Here is a 20,420-nt window from a genome sequence, read left to right as displayed (position 1 = left end):
TTCTGAAAACTACGTAACACTTACTACTTTAAGTGCTGAATTCAAACTTCCGTACTAGTGGAAGTTTCGATGTACAGTAAAGAAAACTGCATTTTCGAGGGGGAAAATAGTCGCGAAGAAATGCTCGGGAAATTCCCGCAATTGAACGCACAAAGCATCGGAACTGAATACTTCAACAATAAAACTATTTATTTTACGCTGGAAGATATTTAATTTCATTTAAGACATTTACTTTATAAAATATGAATTATATCTTTGTTAATTTTCTAAATTAATTTTCTGGAAAGAAACGTCTTGCAACAAATGCTCGGGAATTTCACCTAATTGAACGCACAAAATATCGAAAGTGACTTTCAAATAAAACCATTTATTTTACGCTGTTAAATTAATATATTTGGTGTTCATATTTGGCAAACGTCACTGAGGCTTCTGGGATGATTCAATCTATATTTGTTCGTTCGTCTGCCTGTATAACACATACCACCTTCGATGTTTTAAATTTAAATTTCCAGGGTACAAGCACGAGACACACTAAATTTCCAGTATAGATTTTGGCGGTATACCAGCGTACAATTTCAAAATTGTGGCTTTAAAAAAAATAGCGGGTATCCACGCTACAAAGTGCAATTTTCGGTCTTTTAAGTTGAAATTTTTTAGAATATAAGCACGATACACTCTAAATTAGATGTATATATTTTGGCGGCGATCTAACGTAAAATTTCGAAATGGCGGCCAATTTTTCAAAACAGCAGTGAATAGAAAATTGTTGCAAGTTGTGACAATGATAATCTTGAAATATAAATCACATTTTAACACTTTTACCCCAAAGACATTGAAATATTTCGAAAAAACCCAATTAAACCCGAAAAAACCCGATTAAACCCGAAAATACCCGAAAAGACCCACATGGGCCCAGGTGGGTTGGGCTTTTTCAAAAAAACCCGGGTTTTTTCAAACCCTGCACAAAAACCTATTATTTATTCTGAAAACCTTAATAGATGGCCAGCATAAACAAGAATTGCCTCTTCCTGTTCAGGGTAGAGCGATGCTGCTGGGGCTGCGGTCCTATGAATTAGACGCACAGCAACGGAATCAAAGATTTGAAACTATGATCACAGCTCCTATTAGAACTCATGTACCATTTATTATTATTATTATTATTATTTATTCCTTTAGCAAAATACCTGACAGGTCTTTCGAAGTGAAACATTTAAACGGCGCTGAGAGAAAGTGCATAGAAATTTGACTTTTTTTTTCAACTCTGTTGTAATCATACCGTTTCGCGTGTAATATGCAAGCACTTCGATCATGGTTCTATATTATATTCATTTGTATAGTGATGTGTTTTTCTCAGTGGCTGAACGTTTGTGACTTACAGGAAATAACTCTTGTGATGCAGACAGACTGACTGTTGTGAACATGGTTACCGGTATAAATACTGAGAATTATCAACAATTATAGCATACGTTGCAACACTCGTAGTGTTTATCGTGCAGGTTTACCTTTGACGCACCACTCGAAATAATTGTTAAAAAATACAATTATTTTAATAATTTTCTTATTGTCGCCTAAAATATTTGCGGTGGGCGATATGAAAATATATCCTTAGCATAGACAAAGTTCAAGGGCGCCACGAGAAATATTTGTTGGAAAATTACAATTGTTTTACGGTTTGCGAATAAATTCGGCTTCTAAATGTATGACATACAAACTGTAGTACAAAAAACAAACCAACCCACTAAAAAGCACGAATACTATCTAACACACGTCAGGGAGGCCAAACCTGGTGCGTGAACAATGGTGGGTATGCGTGTAAGCGAGAATAGTGAAAAGAATTGAATTTTGACGATACGTGTTTCAATAGCACTTGTCGTGATTTCATACTTGTAACACTCCACTTGTAAACATAACTATAGCTTCTATGCACTGTGGAGAAATACTGCCGGTGTAAAATAGCGTCTAATAGAGTCATCTTTCATATGCGCTCATTTATTTTTTCCATTGTATAGCAGTTTTAATGGTTTTACTCTTGTAACCGTAAACACTTGTAAACCTAAAATGCAGCCGTATTACTTTGTATTTAATTCTGTCGCATATACAGAACTCTTGCTTATAAATATGTCTTTTCATGCAAGGTATTCAATTTTATCTATAAATCTTCCAGAATGTGGTGCACCAGAACTCCACCAGCACTGTGTTTTTATCTTAGTAACACTAATCTTGTAAACATAAATAATGTGTGTACCTCTGAGTAGGTCCAAAATGTTAAGGCAAGTTAATTTGAGTTGAGGTTATGTTTCGTATTTCTAGATCTACTCTCATGCACTTAACCCCAAAAAACACAGTTTTCTTACTTTCTGTGTAGGTGAAAATTAATATATTTTATATATCCCTTATGCAGTCCCTTATTTTAGCCGTAAAATTCCTTTTTTTTTTTTTTTCTTTGACAACATTTGGGAAAACTGCACCAAGAATTTTACAAAAAATATCTTAACAGTTTACATGCACTTCCCGAGACATTTTAGTCACCCTTGAAATGCTCTGCTTTTCTGCTTGAAATCTCTGCTCTTGGTGTTGTTCACTCCCTTAATCGCTTTCATTCTGTTGGTTGCACTTCCTAAGATATTTTCGTACAGATTAAGAATGCGAGGGCCAGGATACTTTATTTGATAAAGGCGCAAATGCTGTGCAGGTGCGTAAAGAAGTTTATGCTGCGTATCAAGAATCATTACCAAAAGCAGAAGTTAAAAGAGGGTTCATTCACTTTCGTTCTGGAAATTTCGATATTGCGGACGATCAATTACAGCAAAAGAGGATAGACTGGCAAAAGTTCAGCAAAACCCTCATGTGAGCACTCACATCACAAAGGACCTGAATATCCATCACCAAGCAGTGTTTAACCATTTGAAGAAACCTGGCTTTTTTTTTTTTTTTGTTTTTGAATCGACTTTTGGATGCTGCATGCTCTGACTCAGAAACATTTATTTCATGAGATTTCTGGGGCCGTTGTATCTGAGTAATTGAGCATTCACCTCTGGTGCATGGGGTCCTTGGTTCGATCCCACCTCTCGTGAAGTGGGCATTGTGGTTGAGAAACACCCAGTGCGTGGATTTTTTCGGGGTTCTCCCGTTTCCACTCACTTTCTTCATTCCACTATTTCATTCATTTCTAGTCATCACCGTCTCCTTTAGCCTAGCCGGCATAAACATTAAACTTACCGTTAGAAGATCTCATCTCATGTTTTCCGTCTGATTTGTGTCCGCGATCTCTACTGAACATAACGCACTTGAGCCATTTCTGAAGAAGTTGATGAAAAGTGATGAAAACTGGATAACTACAATAACAATATGCGGAAAACATTGTCATCAAAGGTAGGTTTATGAAAACCTCACTTACTTCCAAGAAGGTTATACAGCGCGTTTTGATGTGATTGAAAGGGGCTCGTGCATCACTATCTGCTTCTACCGGGCAAAATGAGTCGAGAGGAGTTCGGACCTGTAATGGCGACAGTTAGCGCGATTGTGCGTAGCAATTGAGAAGAAACAGCCGAAACTGATGAACAGCAAGTGTGTCGTATACCACTCTGGCAGCGACAGATCGCCTGAAATTGAAAACACTTGAATAGTAGGTTTTAATGCATCCATTGTATAGACCTGGGCTGGCACCACGGTTGGCAAAAACCATGGTTTTTATTGAAAAAAAAAAACTTTTTTTGGTTTAAATCAGTTTTTTTTTTTTTTAAATAATTTGCTTTATGTATTCATATCAGATATGGACAGAAATAAGCTTGTTTCCCTTGATGTTATTATGCAACAACCGGGTTATGCTGGAAGGGGTCACGTAAGCTTAAAGCGGAATAAAAACCGCTTCTCGAGTTACATCCGAGAGAAATTGTCCTCCATTTGAATTCGGAACCAGGACTAATTGGCCACAAATGCGATACGTCTGCAGACTCACTCACGAAGGAATCCTGATAATAATAATAATAATAATAATAATAATAAAACGTTGTACTGATCTTTACATGCTTCTTAATATAACTGTCAAGTCATTTCAGAAGGACAAAAAGATAAACAGTTGCACAAGTGAAACCATTACACAGAATTACATATGAACAATTTCAAAGTACTACGGAGTACAGAAGAACTAATTTAGTTCAAGTTAGTTAACAACGACTTTTATTGGTCCAAATTAAAGAAATACACCGACTTAATCTGCATATCAATAAGAAAAGTGAATAAAGATACGAATTATTTGAGTCCACTTTGGCTCAGATTCATTTATACATAAATAGATACCAAAGATACTTCTCATTTCACTAAATGCCTCTCGTGGGGTTTGTATGACCCCCCCCCACACACACACAAAAAGTTGGCATTTTCGATGTATTTTATGAATAGTTATTATTATTGAAACGAAACAATGTTTAGAATTTTTCTTTGATTGCAATTACATAACATTAATAATAAACTACAAAAATCTCAAAACAAACATTTATAAACTTATATATATATATAAAAAGTTACTTTTGTAGTGTACTATTTTTGAGTAATGGATGGGGAATTTAGGTCTGAATACAATACGAATAATATACGGGAGTGAAACGTGATAATCTACAAATGTGTGTTCATCAAGATTTTACAAACACTTACACTTTTACGAACATTTTCCGTTTTTTGGTTTAAACCTTTAAATAAGTAAATAAATAAAAAAAAAGAGCTGGTTTAAACCAGCCAACCCTGGCTGGCACTGTCCGATTTTCATTTATTTCGGTCTCTGCAGGTGTTGTTTGTTCGAAAGGAAACCTGTGAGAACCACATACCATACTTATTTATTTTTTTGACCACAAAGCTCAGAAGTGCTATAGCGATGAGGTTTTACAGTGTTGCGAGAAAAAAGACAGAAGGTCATGAAATAAAATTATGCGTACATGGTTTCATAATGTTATTTTCAAATCACAATAAATTTATTATTAATTTTGTCTTCCTGAGGCGCATTATTTTGTAGACAGCCTGATATTTAGTAGATTCTTTTCAACAGCTCTGTTGAAATACTCTGTCTTCTGTTTATATCAAATATTTAGAAATTTGTCTATCTGGCATCTCTAAGATATCTTATTAAGGAATTCATCGAAAACAAATTACAATGTCATCACACTGACTTGAATGATCTTCGAGATCATGAGTAAGACCATTGGTAATTAAATATACACACTTCGTTCCTCCCAGTTTAATGTTTGAGTCATTTGCACTATCTGGAAATATCAGTTTAAATGTGTGATAAATGACATCTTGGTCTTGACTACCTTCGTCGTTCTTATAACATCTTCTCTGATGCCAATGATAATAGTGGCTGAGCAGAAGGCGTACTAATCGATGTCTCAGAGTTGTTTGAAACTTCAACTCTAGAATACGCACAATAACTTTTTTAAACATTGTAGATGCTGTAAAACGTTCTTGATTTCTGACTACAATTATGGATGTCGATTAACTAACATTTTGTCTCTGTCTTTCAACAAACTTTCAAGACAATAAAAGTGAATCTTGTAAGGTCTGAGTGGAGACCAACAGCCCAAAGACTAACAATCAGAATGTCCATGATGAAAGACCACCGGCAAAAAGGACCTCGAATTCTCGCAATCATAATGTTTTATATGAATTCACATTTGTTTTTATTGTTCATCTTACCTTGAATTGGGTTCTTTCTTAATTATTTTAACATAAAATGTTTGTCACCTCATAACTTGTTCAATATGTGAACGTAAGAAAAATTTTGACAACTCATGATTCTACCACTGGCGCAAATCCCGGCGGGGGTACATGTCATCTCCATCTTGGAACTGGGAGGACTGCCCCCCCCCCAATAATCCGATATGATTTTTTTTTTTTTTTTTTAATTTTTGAGAAATGTGATGATTTGTGTCCCAATGCCGCAAAAGAAAGTGAGATGAAATTGATATCCCCCGAGATTAAGCCTCAAATCTGCCCTCCTCCCAATATTGAAGACAACTCTGCTTTCCTGGTCCTCCACAGAATTGTTTTTCAACTTCACAAATATTTTGAACATCGCTTTTAAAAAAATAAGATCATGGGAAGTGTTACCCGTCCCCTCCCACCCGTCCCGCACCAATGTTAAAGACATTTGCGCGGCTGGTAATGTTTAGGATCTATTAAACACAAGAAATCGGAATTCTGAATAAGGGACTCCAGGCACCTCTTTTTAATTTACCTTTTCACATTCTTTATATATTCCTTGTGGGGCTTCATTTGTGTTAACTGCATATAGAATGAACTGAGAAATTGTGAGTAGTAAATGGAAAAGACAAGTAATCAACTGATTCTGACCAAATGAGTGGGAACTCGGACCTTATATATTGCCTGAGATTGGGGTCCCGGTTTTTCGTTTACAAAATCTGGCAATCCTAGACAAGTATCTTTCCTACCTATAGTATATTCACATTATTACCATATGTAGAACGGAGTAATCAGTGTTTATAAAAAGTATAGTTCAGTAAAGACCAACAGATGGAAACACTGAGCACTTTTGCAATGTCAACCAAGTTCTGAATATTCTGCAGAAAATAATATAGATGAACTAAGTACATGTGAGTTAAATTATTATTATGTCTTCAGTGTAATTATAATGTGACGATTGTTATAACTAAAAATCTACTTCAGATTTAACATACTATTACTCACTATACATCACTGTTGATTGTAAAACTAGGTTGTGACTACTGCCGTTTTAGACAACTCTGGTTTTCCTTCAAATTGTATAAATCTTTCGCCTTTTACTAATATTTCCGTGGATCCTAAAGCTATACGAAAATTTATTCGTGGCCAAATCTTTTGTGCTTTTTCTGTTACATATGCATAGTGTTTTGTTTACGTTAACTATTTGGACATTACGGAAGTTAGAGAAGAAATATTTAGACCTTCGAAATGTGGTGTTGGACGAAGATGGAGAAGATAAAATGGAGAAAGCGAGTACCAAATGAAGATGTTTTAAAATAAATAGGAGAGAAGAGGACGCTTCCAGCCATCACCCTTGGTAGAAAAGCCAATTGGATTTGACACATCTTGCGAAGAAGTGGTCTTCTTCATACCGCCATAGAAAGAAAGATGGAAGGAAGGCGAGGAATAGGAAGAAGAAAAACACAAACAATCGACGATTTGAAAAATAGAAGAAAATATTGGGAATTAAAAGAAGCTGAAAATCGAGAAACATGGAAGAAACATTTCCAGGCCCAAACTGAAAATTAAGAAAAAAATAAATAAGAAAAAAACTTATCCCAGGACCTGCCAAAAGGCAAAATACTTAATAATAATAATAATAATAATAATAATAATAATAATAATAATAATAATAACTACTTATTATACTTTAAAAGATTTTGTAATGCATGAATCATTTTTCAATTATTACTCTTTTTCTTTTCTTTGCAGTCTGCACTACATTTGTAGATGAATTTTTAGCGGGAAAATATGAAGAAATATTGAGTTCCGACCTTTGTCGAAAGATTTTGGATAACAGCACAGATAGAGGATGCCCATGGCCAAATCGAGTGCGAGATCGTGTGGAAAGTTATTTACATAATTCAGAACCTTCAAGGTAAATTCTTCCTTTTGAGTGAGTTCTTAAAAATAAATAGCTTGTCACCATAAACGATAAATCATTGACATCTATCAACTGTCAATATATATATATATATATATATATATATATATATATATATATATATAGTATTTACCCGAAAAACACCCAGAAATATAATATCAACTATGAAAGTTTCGGCAACAAATTATTGCCTTCTTCAGCACAGGTCCTTTCAGAAAGCTAACATTGTCTGTGGAATTACGAGAAGCAATCACTTTTCACTGAAACGTTCACAGCTGATAATTTTGGGTGCTTTTAGGGTATTACCGTATATACTTGAATCTAAGACGCATTCCCATTTCTAAACTTAAAAATTTGTGCCAATTTCTTGCATTAAATTCTAAGAAGCATACTGGATATTCTTTGAAGTACGTCAGAATTTGACAGTACAAATTAAATCATACGGGTTTATTTGTTCAAACTAACCATTTAAATCTCAAGATTAAACAGACTATCTTACAGTGTGAAGAGGCAACATCCTGCTTAAGCACTGTCACTGTCTGAACACAAACTTCCACTATCATTTTGTATGCGATTGCAAGACACATCACCCAATTCACATCTGAAGTTTTATCAGAAAAAGTGCGTCTTAGATTCGAATATATACGGTATCACTTTTAATGAATATTTGAATATGCATCCTTTTCAGTAATGTGAATGGAATTCAACCTGACATATTCAGATTGCCTAACTCTTTATTGCTATTGTATACAGATAAGTTGTAAGTATTAGCGATTCAAAGGCATCCTTAGCAAATAATAATATTTCCATAGTATTAAAAGAACATTTGGAAAATAACACATAAATGATTGGAATCTGACTTTCATTCTGATTGACAGTTTAAAAGAAACGATAAATGTGCGGATTTTTTAATTATTTTTTTTTATTTTCCGTATTGCCCAACAGTAGTTGCGGGTTTTTTGATATCAAATCTTAACTCATCACAAATGCTTGGAGTGAATACAGGAAGACTTGTGAATTCTTTTAACAGGTGAATATGAAACTATTTATAAATGTCTATAGAGGAATACATTGATAATATGAAATGCATTATTAGGCTATATATTGGTATCAAGGAATATCTTCGGGAGTAAATAATTTTAAACAGTGGTAATCAAGTAAAATTTAATTTATGAATGAAACACTATTAACATTTAATTTAATTTCTCCGTTGCAATAATAATTAGCAGTTGGAATTAAATAACTTCTGGTTTTATCACTGTCCTAAATTCAGCATGTAATCTTAAATAATTAATTACCAAACACATCTATTTATTCGTTGTAAGATATGTAGAGGTAGGCTTACAGCCGTACCTGACATAAATATGGCAGTCCTACTGTTCTAACAAAATATCTGTTAATGATTTTACAGTAATAAATATACATACACTTATTTAATAAATACGCGCCAGATGTGAAAACGGTGGGTCTAGGTCAAAACTCCCACATTCAAGAAATGTCAAAACGCCCACACCATCGGTCGTAACTCCCACACAAATGGACAAATCTTTCAAACGCACGAACGGTCAAAACCCCCAGAGCCAAAACTCCCACACTCAAGAAATGTCAAAACGCCCACACAATCGGTCATAACTCCCACACAAATGGACAAAACAGCCACACATAACAACGGTCATAATCCCCACATAAATGGACAAAACTCCCACACAAATGGACAAAAACCCCACACAATCGGACAAATCCCCTACACTCTGAAATGATCGTGATTGCACATCTTTGTTGCAGCTCTTTATGACGCCCACTTTAGTGTTTCTATCATTAGAAAACAGTGCAGGAAGAATAGTTGCAACATCAGTTTAAGTGGAATAAAAATGTTATTAAAAAGTACAAGGGCAAGACATGCAACCAGGATCATTTCAGAGTGTGGGAGATTTGTCCGATTGTGTGGGGGTTTTGTCCATTTATGTGGAAGTTATGACCATTGGAGGTTATGACCGATTACCAGTGTGGGGGTTTTGGCTGTGGGAGTTATGACCGTTCGTGCATTTGGGAGATTTGTCCGTTTGTGTGGGAGTTATGACCGATTGTGTGGGCGTTTTGACATTTCTTAAGTGTGGGAGTTTTGGCTGTGAGGGTTATGACCGTTCGTGTATTTGGGAGATTTGTCCATTTGTGTGGGCGTTTTGACATTTCTTGAGTGTGGGGGTTTTGGCTGTGGGAGTTTTGACCTGTTCCCGAAACGGTCAGGTGCCGACTAGTAGTGGTAGTATGTTATGGCGAACTCCCTACTACGTAAGAAGCAGTAGAACGAAAGTGTGCAGTGAACTCAGCAGACGGTGATAGTATAAAATGTACGACCATGGTGATAGTGTAAAATGGATTCTGGTTTTCAAAGAGGGTAGATTGTTGGCACTCGGTTATGTAGTGCGAGCGTGACGAAAGGGATGAGTGTGATAATTGATTTTAAGGTGATGACCGCCTACAGAAGTCACGGCAAAAGTGCATTAACGAAGAGAAACAGTGAAGAAAAAACCCTTAGTGACAGGCCGCGCCGATAATTAAAGCGGATTGCCGTCGTACGACTGCGGTTCAAGTGACGGAAGAATTCAAGCAGCATTTCCTACAGCCTGTGTAGACAATTACGATGCGAGTTATGTGGCATGGACATACGGGGTCAGGTTGCACGGGCGAAACCACTGATAAGGATATCAACGCTTTAGCATGACACCAGTCTCATAAACATGCAATATGAACCGGTGATGGCTGGAAACATGTGATATGGTCGGATGAGTCTCGTTCTCCTTATTTCACACACAGACGGTTTTCTGAGTTACGGACGCCCAAAGAAGCGTATAATGAGCAGTGTCTTCGCCCAACCGTGAAAAATGACGGCAGCTCTGTGGTGCTGTGGACCGCAATATCTTTCTTTTCAGATGGGCTTGTCCTGACGATTATGAGTCACATCACTAATTGATATTTTAATGGCGACCAAGCACATTATATGGTCCAAATGTTGTTTGCAGGCTATGGCCCCTTATTTTAAGATCATAAGGCGCCCAATCACACAGCTGCAGATGTAAGGACGTGGTTTCAGGAACATAGAGATGAAGTTCAACACCTTCCTTAGCCCGTCCGATCCCAAAATTTGATCACAATGAAATAGGTTTGGTCCATTTTGGAGACACGAATCCATCATAGATTTCTGCCTCCATTCTCTCTCACGGAACTGAGTCATGTACTGAAAAAGAAACATTAGGAATTAGTATTAAATGTTAATTATGTCATTTAAGTGAGAGTACTAGAGTTGAATTTTGAATTAATCTCCAATCGTTAACCTATTTCAATCCTAAACAATGTTTCTTAAGTATTAAGAAAAAAGTACATCAACGTTTATCAACATGGCACTTTCTTTATTAAAGTTATTGATATTTGGTAGGAACATATTACAAAAAAAAAAAAAAAAAAAAAAAAAAAAAAAAAAAAAAAAAAAGGCGGGCGGTCCAGAACTAGTTTGCGACACGAAACTAAAGCTATGTAAAATGTACGACATTTTTAAGTTTCAAAGAGGGGATCGCGTCACCCGAAATTCGCCTGTATTATTTGGGAACGAACAAGCAGACGCGCACACAAAAGAATTTTCATTGTAAATCTCGATAGTTATTTTCCCGGTGAAGTAGTTAACGATTTACAAAACCTGTGTTACGAAGAAATGAACGCAGAATTGTCCCGTTACCTATTCAAAACGAGATTTCCCTGAATCATCCTCTGATTGAAACACTCGTTTTCTCACTGTACTCTACATACTTTTGCGTCTGATTGTATTATGATTATTATCTTCCATAATCGAACTAACAGAACAGACGAGATCTCACTTATTTTCACTTCAAATTAATTTATCTCAGAATTTGGTTTAAATCAACGACGTTTATTTAAAATACCAGGTGATTTAAATCAATCTACTCTGGATGTTCAGTTTTTCGTTTGCTTTTTTTTTTAACTTTTATTAGTTGAAATTATTTTACCTAAATTAACGTGGCGCGACTTTCTGTACTAAATAATATGTCCAATCAACCTTACATCCCAAGGAAATAATTTCAAGAATTGTTACTTCTCTTATCCTCGGTCGCTCCAACTACGAAAATCTATTTATTCACTGAACTCACATATTTCTTTGTCCATATCTAACATTAACTGAATCATGATATGTTTGCCAAGAAATAGTTCTGCCATTTATCTATACCGAAAAAAAAAATCACAAAAACTAAATAAACGCAAAAACTAAACACAAATTTTTATAGTATGAAGCTATCATTTCAGAAAATATGACCTTTGTACATTGTACTATTTTATAAAGCTACAAGTATGACAATTGCTCCTTTATCACGTCCCTAGGCATATCATACCGCGAATTAATAAGTAAACTTGAAATGTAAATTTTCTGAATGATAGTATTGATAATACGGTTATAAGGTAGCAAACTGTACATAAGTTATATTATATGAAGTTATAATTTGACATTTAAAAAAAGTTTTGTATTCCTTTTATTTAGTTCAAGGAAGTTTTCTTTTGTAGTGTGTGGTAGAATTATTTTTTTGCCAATGTCACGATTTACGATTTATATAATGTTAGTTATGGACAAATAAATATGTGAGCTCAGTGAGCTAATCGGTTTTCTACTTGGAACGAGGAAGACGAGAGCAGTATCAACCCTTGAAATGATTTCGTTGGGATAAACAGATTGGAACTCTGAGGTTAGTCTTATCGTTTATTTTACATAGTTAGTTGTAGTTTTAAGTGCATTTGATTTATTAGTTTACCTTTCTTACTTTCATATTTATATTTAAGTATTGTTGTCTTTTTACAGCCAGTTCGAAGTACTTATCATAGGCATATCATCTCTTGAATTATTTGTTCAGAGCAACTGGACGGGACCTTCACTTCAGCGATCGCCGTGTGAAGTGTATCCATGGCTTGGGGACTCTTCTGAAAATGAAGCTGTAAGTGAATGCGTGGTGTTGGATGGAGAGAGCTACTTCAACGCCGTGCGCCATGTTGAATATCTACTGTTGGCTCAAGTAATATTACACAAATGTCTTGACCTTCTTCACTTACTTGAGGTAAATGAATTTCAATCTTAAAATGTTACAAGAAAAGATCGGGTGTGCTTTTATGGAGAAGTATATTACATCTGTAAGCTCTTTAAGTGGAATTCCTTCATGATAATGAAGCAGTCAAATTCAGATACAAATTGAAGCGGGTGAGATTCATGCCAAGCCTCTTCTAACACCAAACTCTTTTCATTAAGAAACAAAAAGTAAATCGCACAGTAATAAAAATATTAAATTCAAAGCAAGCAAATAAGATCAAATCAGCGTACTAAAAATGAGAATTAAAAAAAAAATAGATACATATACAAGCAAATACAAGATTTAAAAAAAATTAAAAGTATCCTAAATCTGCGATAGATTTGAAGCAAGTGAAATATAAAATTCATTTCGTGGCAAGATGGAAGAAAGAAAGCAAAAATACATTCGCTATGTAGTGTCACAGTAAGTTATACGTATTATGAGTGCTAGACAGTAATCGTTTGTCATTGAACAAGTAAATTTTTTAAAATGCTTTTAAATGTGTTAAATGACTTGCTGATTTTTGAGTGTTTTAGGAAATTCGCTGTATATCCTTGACCCTGTTATAGAGAGACACCCTAGGGGCAGTGGTGGCTCAGTTGGAGAGCGTTCACCTCTGGTGCATAGAGTCTTTTGTTCGATCACTGCTCGCACAGTACGTTTGTCGTGGACAAACACCGTGTACGTGGGTTTTCTCGTGGTTCTCCCGTTTTCTCCCACTTTCTTCGTTCCACCATTTCGTTCATTTCTCATCAGTCTCCTTTAGTCTAGCCGGATAATGAAAGATTTCATTTAAAAAAAAACATCCCAGTATTTGTTTTAATTTGGGGTTTGGTTTGTTTTTTATTATTACTCACTAAAAATGAATATCTGACTGATATTTGAAAAAAAAAATGAAATCTTTGAGTTTTACGTCCCACGGTTATGCCGGTTAGGCTAAAGGAGACGGTGATGATGAGAAATGAATGAAATGGTGGAATGAAGAAAGCGGGAAGAAACGGGAGAACCCCGAGAAAACCCACGAGCACGGTGTTTGTCCACCACAAAGTCCACACGGCGCGAGCTGGGATCGAACCCGGGACCCTAAGGACCGGAGGTAAACGCTCTACCACTGAGCCACAGCGCCCCCCGACTGATGTTTGAGCTTACGATGTAAGTATTGAGGGCATTTAATTGTTAAGCTTTATGAATAAAACAGCAATGAAACAGGTACCTTCTAATCGATATTGTTAGAATATTATTGGTATTTAGCTTGGGTAAAACTTAGTACTTTCTTTGTACATTAAAAGCAAACCGAATGCATGAGTTATGAATTTTTTGTATAGTTTTAGATGTGTAAGCCGAAAGAGATTGTCCATATCCTGAGTCACAATAGTCAAACAAAGATAGGAATAAGTACATTCGTTAGGCACAGTTTTAGAGAAGAGGTTAAGCAATCTTTTAGTTTGTAAAAGCTACGTAATAGAGTAATTATTTTATTATCCTTAGTATAGAAATGTGTTGTGTCCAAGTTATTTCATTATCTAATAGCAATGCCAGGTTATTCACATGAGTAGAATGGGAAATATACTAATCCACTATTTTTTGTCTGTAGATCTGTTACCTTGATTGTGTTCAGTTGTTCTGAATTTTCTAGATCTGAACATGTGGAAGGATTAATAATGAAGTCGTTATTATTACATAACTGGGATATAGATACAGAGTCTCAATTTAGAAGTTGAACTATTTGCATAATTATTTATCGAGCGTGTAGAACATATTGTAATACCTGAAATTACTCTGCTAGTAATGTTCCTTGTCAATTTTTTCCCCCAATATTTCGAGTGTGATACGGCCACTCATCCTCAGGGACACACAAAATTTAAGTCTGTTTTGATAACACGATCTTCACATTGTTTATCTGTGCCTCAGCAGTAAATATTTCCTAAAATTTATTGATATATCCCAATATCTATAGAATGCTCGTGTTTAGTATACTAATGATCTCTTTCTGTCTGTCTGTCTGTCTGTCTGTCATATATATATATATATATATATATATATATATATATATATATATATATATATATATATATATATATATATATATATATCTTCCCCCGAGACAAAAAGAAATATTAGCACTAAGCTAAAAGAATACGTAAGGAGGTCTCAAGAGAACAAAAGAAGCTTTATCAGGTTTCCAAATCACCAAAAACTTCATATAGTATTTGACAATTTCGGGTTGTGCAACCTTTCAAATATTATAAGAAATGTATATCTGAAGCATATTTCATAAGGAAAAAAATTCCAAAGCTAAACCCAATAAAGGAAATCTTAATAGGGATTAGGATGATATTATTACAAATTATATTAACAAAGCTAAACGAAAAACACAGCAAAAAATCTTCGTTATATATTTATTGGTTAGATGCACATAACACACTCTGAACTACATTAAAATTCTGATGTTTATATATGGTTACAGAAAAAGGAAAAATAGTTTGACTGGCTACACTGTTCACACACCGATTTTTATTTTTACGAATACCTACAAAAAATAGAAAAAAGTAGTGTGACCTGGCTTCATTGTTCACACGGCGATTTAAATTAATTATCTGTTGAGTGACGTTCATTAAGAAGAATCTATCGGAAAGAACACTTAAATCACGAGTAAAAAGGTAATTGGCATAGTACACTGTGTTTCTAAAAGAATTACCTGATTTTGGATGGTAATAATTACGGAACATGGAACGTGCTTGCAAGGAAATAAGTGTTGCTTAAATGGACGTAACCTAGACTTAGAAAATCGCCTTTAAATGTGAGTCAATGCGTCTTCTCAGTTTGCAAACAGTCAGAAGTAAGATATCGTCCGCTCAACAGAAAGCGTTTTGTGTGCTACTGTTTTCAAAGACTGAGTCAGCGGTTTCGGTCCAGCATATTTTTCGTCGACGTTTTGGCATTGATCCGCCTGCACCCAAAAACATTCGTCGTTGGTATCACTTCCAATGAAATGATGGAAACAATTCGGCAAACGTTTGAGCGGAGTCCGTGAAAGTGCTGCTGCTGGTGAACATATAGAGCATTTGCAATAGCATAGCTAAAAGTTGAAGATTTTGTGAGTATTTTGCAATTTATTCCATTTTTGTAGTATATTTTTATCAATACATATGGACTTTCAAAATCAAGTCTTTTTTTAAAAACACTCTGTATAATAACAGCAATCTATAAGTATTGAGAAAGGTAGGCGACTATAAATATCGATAAAATTCTGCCCAATATTCGTAAATTACCACTGTTGAGGCACAGCAAAACAATGTGAAGACCATGTTGTGAAAGCCTTACGCCATTGTGCCATTGTGTGCTCCTGAGGATGAATGGTCAAGTGTTTCACCCGAAATATTGGAGAAAAGATTAACGAGTAATATTACTAGTTGGCTAATTTGAGGTTGAGGAGTACTCAAAAGTAGTGTGTTACCTGCGAAACAATAGGTAGAGGAGTATTAAATAGCAGTTATGAGGTCAGAAGTATACAGAGAAAACAGCAGTGCACCTAAAATAGATCATGAGGCACTCCCTTGCCAACACTGAAGGGCTCAGATGTAGAGCATTGTCGTACACTTCTGAGATATACTTCTTGCTGTTTGCATGTTAAGTAAGATTGAAACGACTTTATGGTGGTATCAGGCAGGTTATAATATTTGAGTTGAACGAACAGCTTATGATTTACAGTATGAAGAAAGAGTCTGAGAGCTAACAAGGCCAAAACTGATCACCTGTGAGCTATCAAAAGCACGTAATATTTCATGTGTAATCTCCATCCCTGACCTAACAGTACTACTGAATAATACGAAAGCCAGACTGAACAATAGGAATTACATTATTGTTATTTTATTAACATATTTATTTACGAACATAATTCCAGATACAACTGGAAGTGATATTTACAAGAATGTTTATTCACGTAAAGCTACTTAGAGATGACCAAGAGAAATATTGGCACCAGACTGAAGGAGCACACTCATGTGAGGAAAAAGAAGCTGTATCATGGTTGTCAAAACATCTCCAGATCACAAAATATTCAATTCTAAATGTGGAAGGTTAACACCGGAACGCCTCTAATATTGCAAGGAATATATTTCAAGCATGTTATATTAGGGCAAAGAACCCATTATTAAGTACAGATAAGAGAAATACTCAAAAAGACTGGGATGCTATTATTACTAATTACAATATCAAAAACAAATTTTAGGAATTTAAAATGCGTATTACAATTAGTGTGACTATACAGAAATTACGAAATTCTCAATTATGGGTTCTAATAGTTCATTGGCAATAATAATGTTAATCTGGTATTTCAAATTTTTAGTGTTTGATCTGGCATCTAGAAATTTGGAGTGTTCATCAGTTGGTGGACATAATGAAGATCAGTACAAGGAGATAGCATCGACTTCTACAAAAACCTAAAAACAGATTTAGTGATTCATGTATTAATAGCTTAAGAGCTCTTAACTAGAAGATAATTAACCGGTGTGAATACTTCATATAAGGACACATAATAACGAGACAAATTTTTACCTTGTACCGCTGTTAGTTGTAAAAACTATGTAAAGATCGGTATAGTTAAGCCCTGCCGTGACGAAAATTGACGGCTAGAGCGGTTGAAATATTTGCTAAAGAAAACATGCATTTAAGAAATATTACAGGTGAATTATTATTATTGCACATGTGTTCCTTACGCTCAATAAGTATTTGATTGTGCTGCTCTTGGGAAATACAAGGATTATATCGTTCAACTTTTTCCGACCTTAAAACTGGGACAATTATTATCGTTGGAAGTTATTCGTAAAATGACTAGATGTCGGTTTAAATTTGACTTCGCATTATTTATGTCAATATATGTCAGCATTTTTAGACTTCCAAACTATGCTATGCATAACTATCGAAAGTCCTATAGAACGGCTGTGTCTGACGGATATCAGAGGAAAAACGGTAAGAGATATCGAAAAGTGTTTTTTTGCAATCGAGTCAGCGTGTCAAGTGAACATATTATTACCACCCATAATAATCTACTAAAACTAAAATGGTTGAAATGTACTAGTACTTTTGGTTTCAATACTTTTGATTTCCATAGCGAAGAGACGGTAAGATTTTTTTTTTTTTTTTTTAACAGATTCAGCGTCCCAGGAATGAGTTTCGTCTCTACTTTTACCTGTTTATTCAAACCAAAATTGATGAAAGTTTACAATCTCCAGTTACAACATTGATCGTATAATGGAAATAGATAGCGACAAGCGTTTTCTGGTATGGATTCAGTATCGCAAGAATATGTTTCAGCTCTGATTTTATTCCTCTATTGCAACTGAAACTGATAGACATCAATGTCCACTCCCGGTTTCAGTATTAATGTACCTAGAGCAAAAACAGTAAGAGAGAGCTAGTATTGGCTTTCTGATGTGGATCCAACATTCGAGGAACAGAATCTGTCTTTGATTTTATTCCTCTATTGCAACTGAAACTGATAGACATCAATGTCCACTTCCGGTTTCAATATTAATGTACCTAGAACAAAAACAGTAAGAGAGAGCTAGTATTGGCTTTCTGATGTGGATTCAACATTCAAGGAACAGAATCTGTCTTTGATTTTATTCCTCTATTGCAACTGAAACTGATAGACATCAATGTCCACTTCCGGTTTCAATATTAATGTACCTAGAGCAAAAACAGTAAGAGTGAGCTAGTATTGGCTTTCTGATGTGGATTCAACATTCAAGGAACAGAATCTGTCTTTGATTTTATTCCTCTATTGCAACTGAAACTGATAGACATCAATGTCCACTTCCGGTTTCAATATTAATGTACCTAGAGCAAAAACAGTAAGAGAGAGCTAGTATTGGCTTTCTGATGTGGATTCAACATTCAAGGAACAGAATCTGTCTTTGATTTTATTCCTCTATTGCAACTGAAACTGATAGACATCAATGTCCACTTCCGGTTTCAATATTAATGTACCTAGAGCAAAAACAGTAAGAGAGAGCTAGTATTGGCTTTCTGATGTGGATCCAACATTCGAGGAACAGAATCTGTCTTTGATTTTATTCCTCTATTGCAACTGAAACTGATAGACATCAATGTCCACTTCCGGTTTCAATATTAATGTACCTAGAGCAAAAACAGTAAGAGAGAGCTAGTATTGGCTTTCTGATGTGGATCCAACATTCGAGGAACAGAATCTGTCTTTGATTTTATTCCTCTATTGCAACTGAAACTGATAGACATCAATGTCCACTTCCGGTTTCAATATTAATGTACCTAGAGCAAAAACAGTAAGAGAGAGCTAGTATTGGCTTTCTGATGTGGATCCAACATTCGAGGAACAGAATCTGTCTTTGATTTTATTCCTCTATTGCAACTGAAACTGATAGACATCAATGTCCACTTCCGGTTTCAATATTAATGTACCTAGAGCAAAAACAGTAAGAGAGAGCTAGTATTGGCTTTCTGATGTGGATCCAACATTCGAGGAACAGAATCTGTCTTTGATTTTATTCCTCTATTGCAACTGAAACTGATAGACATCAATGTCCACTTCCGGTTTCAATATTAATGTACCTAGAGCAAAAACAGTAAGAGAGAGCTAGTATTGGCTTTCTGATGTGGATTCAACATTCGAGGAACAGAATCTGTCTTTGATTTTATTCCTCTATTGCAACTGAAACTGATAGACATCAATGTCCACTCCCGATTTCAATATTAATGTACCTAGAGCAAAAACACTAAGAGAGAGCTAGTATTGGCTTTCTGATGTGGATCCAACATTCGAGGAACAGAATCTGTCTTTGATTTTATTCCTCTATTGCAACTGAAACTGATAGACATCAATGTCCACTTCCGGTTTCAATATTAATGTACCTAGAGCAAAAACAGTAAGAGAGAGCTAGTATTGGCTTTCTGATGTGGATCCAACATTCGAGGAACAGAATCTGTCTTTGATTTTATTCCTCTATTGCAACTGAAACTGATAGACATCAATGTCCACTTCCGGTTTCAATATTAATGTACCTAGAGCAAAAACAGTAAGAGAGAGCTAGTATTGGCTTTCTGATGTGGATTCAACATTCAAGGAACAGAATCTGTCTTTGATTTTATTCCTCTATTGCAACTGAAACTGATAGACATCAATGTCCACTTCCGGTTTCAATATTAATGTACCTAGAGCAAAAACACTAAGAGAGAGCTAGTATTGGCTTTCTGATGTGGATCCAACATTCGAGGAATAGAATCTGTCTTTGATTTTATTCCTCTATTGCAACTGAAACTGATAGACATCAATGTCCACTTCCGGTTTCAATATTAATGTACCTAGAGCAAAAACAGTAAGAGAGAGCTAGTATTGGCTTTCTGATGTGGATTCAACATTCGAGGAACAGAATCTGTCTTTGATTTTATTCCTCTATTGCAACTGAAACTGATAGACATCAATGTCCACTTCCGGTTTCAATATTAATGTACCTAGAGCAAAAACAGTAAGAGAGAGCTAGTATTGGCTTTCTGCTGTGGATCCAACATTCGAGGAACAGAATCTGTCTTTGATTTTATTCCTCTATTGCAACTGAAACTGATAGACATCAATGTCCACTTCCGGTTTCAATATTAATGTACCTAGAGCAAAAACAGTAAGAGAGAGCTAGTATTGG

The 20,420-nt window shown here is 35.3% G+C and overlaps 2 protein-coding genes across 5 annotated transcripts in view; one reads left to right on the top strand and one right to left on the bottom strand.

The window, feature by feature from the left end:
* LOC145660718 (tetratricopeptide repeat protein 27) overlaps nt 1-20,420 on the top strand; it is a 126,029-nt gene that overhangs the window by 3,675 nt on the left and 101,934 nt on the right. For all 3 annotated transcript variants that reach the window (XR_014126868.1, XM_081726084.1, XM_081726085.1), the window contains exons 2-3: nt 7,447-7,612; nt 12,483-12,735. Coding sequence is in view for 2 of the 3 variants with exons in the window: in XM_081726084.1 (XP_081582210.1) it covers nt 7,447-7,612; nt 12,483-12,735 (419 nt within the window). In the remaining variant the exon portion in view is untranslated. The remainder of the gene's footprint in view (nt 1-7,446; nt 7,613-12,482; nt 12,736-20,420) is intronic.
* The window catches only part of LOC145660721 (histone deacetylase 8-like), a 270,630-nt gene that overhangs the window by 179,201 nt on the left and 71,009 nt on the right, over nt 1-20,420 (bottom strand). The window lies entirely within an intron of this gene.

The sequence above is a fragment of the Thermobia domestica genome, chromosome 9 (assembly GCF_964235325.1).
Source record: "Thermobia domestica chromosome 9, izTheDome1.hap1.1, whole genome shotgun sequence".
Classification (NCBI taxonomy): domain Eukaryota; kingdom Metazoa; phylum Arthropoda; class Insecta; order Zygentoma; family Lepismatidae; genus Thermobia; species Thermobia domestica.
This window is presented reverse-complemented; position numbering and strand designations above follow the sequence as displayed.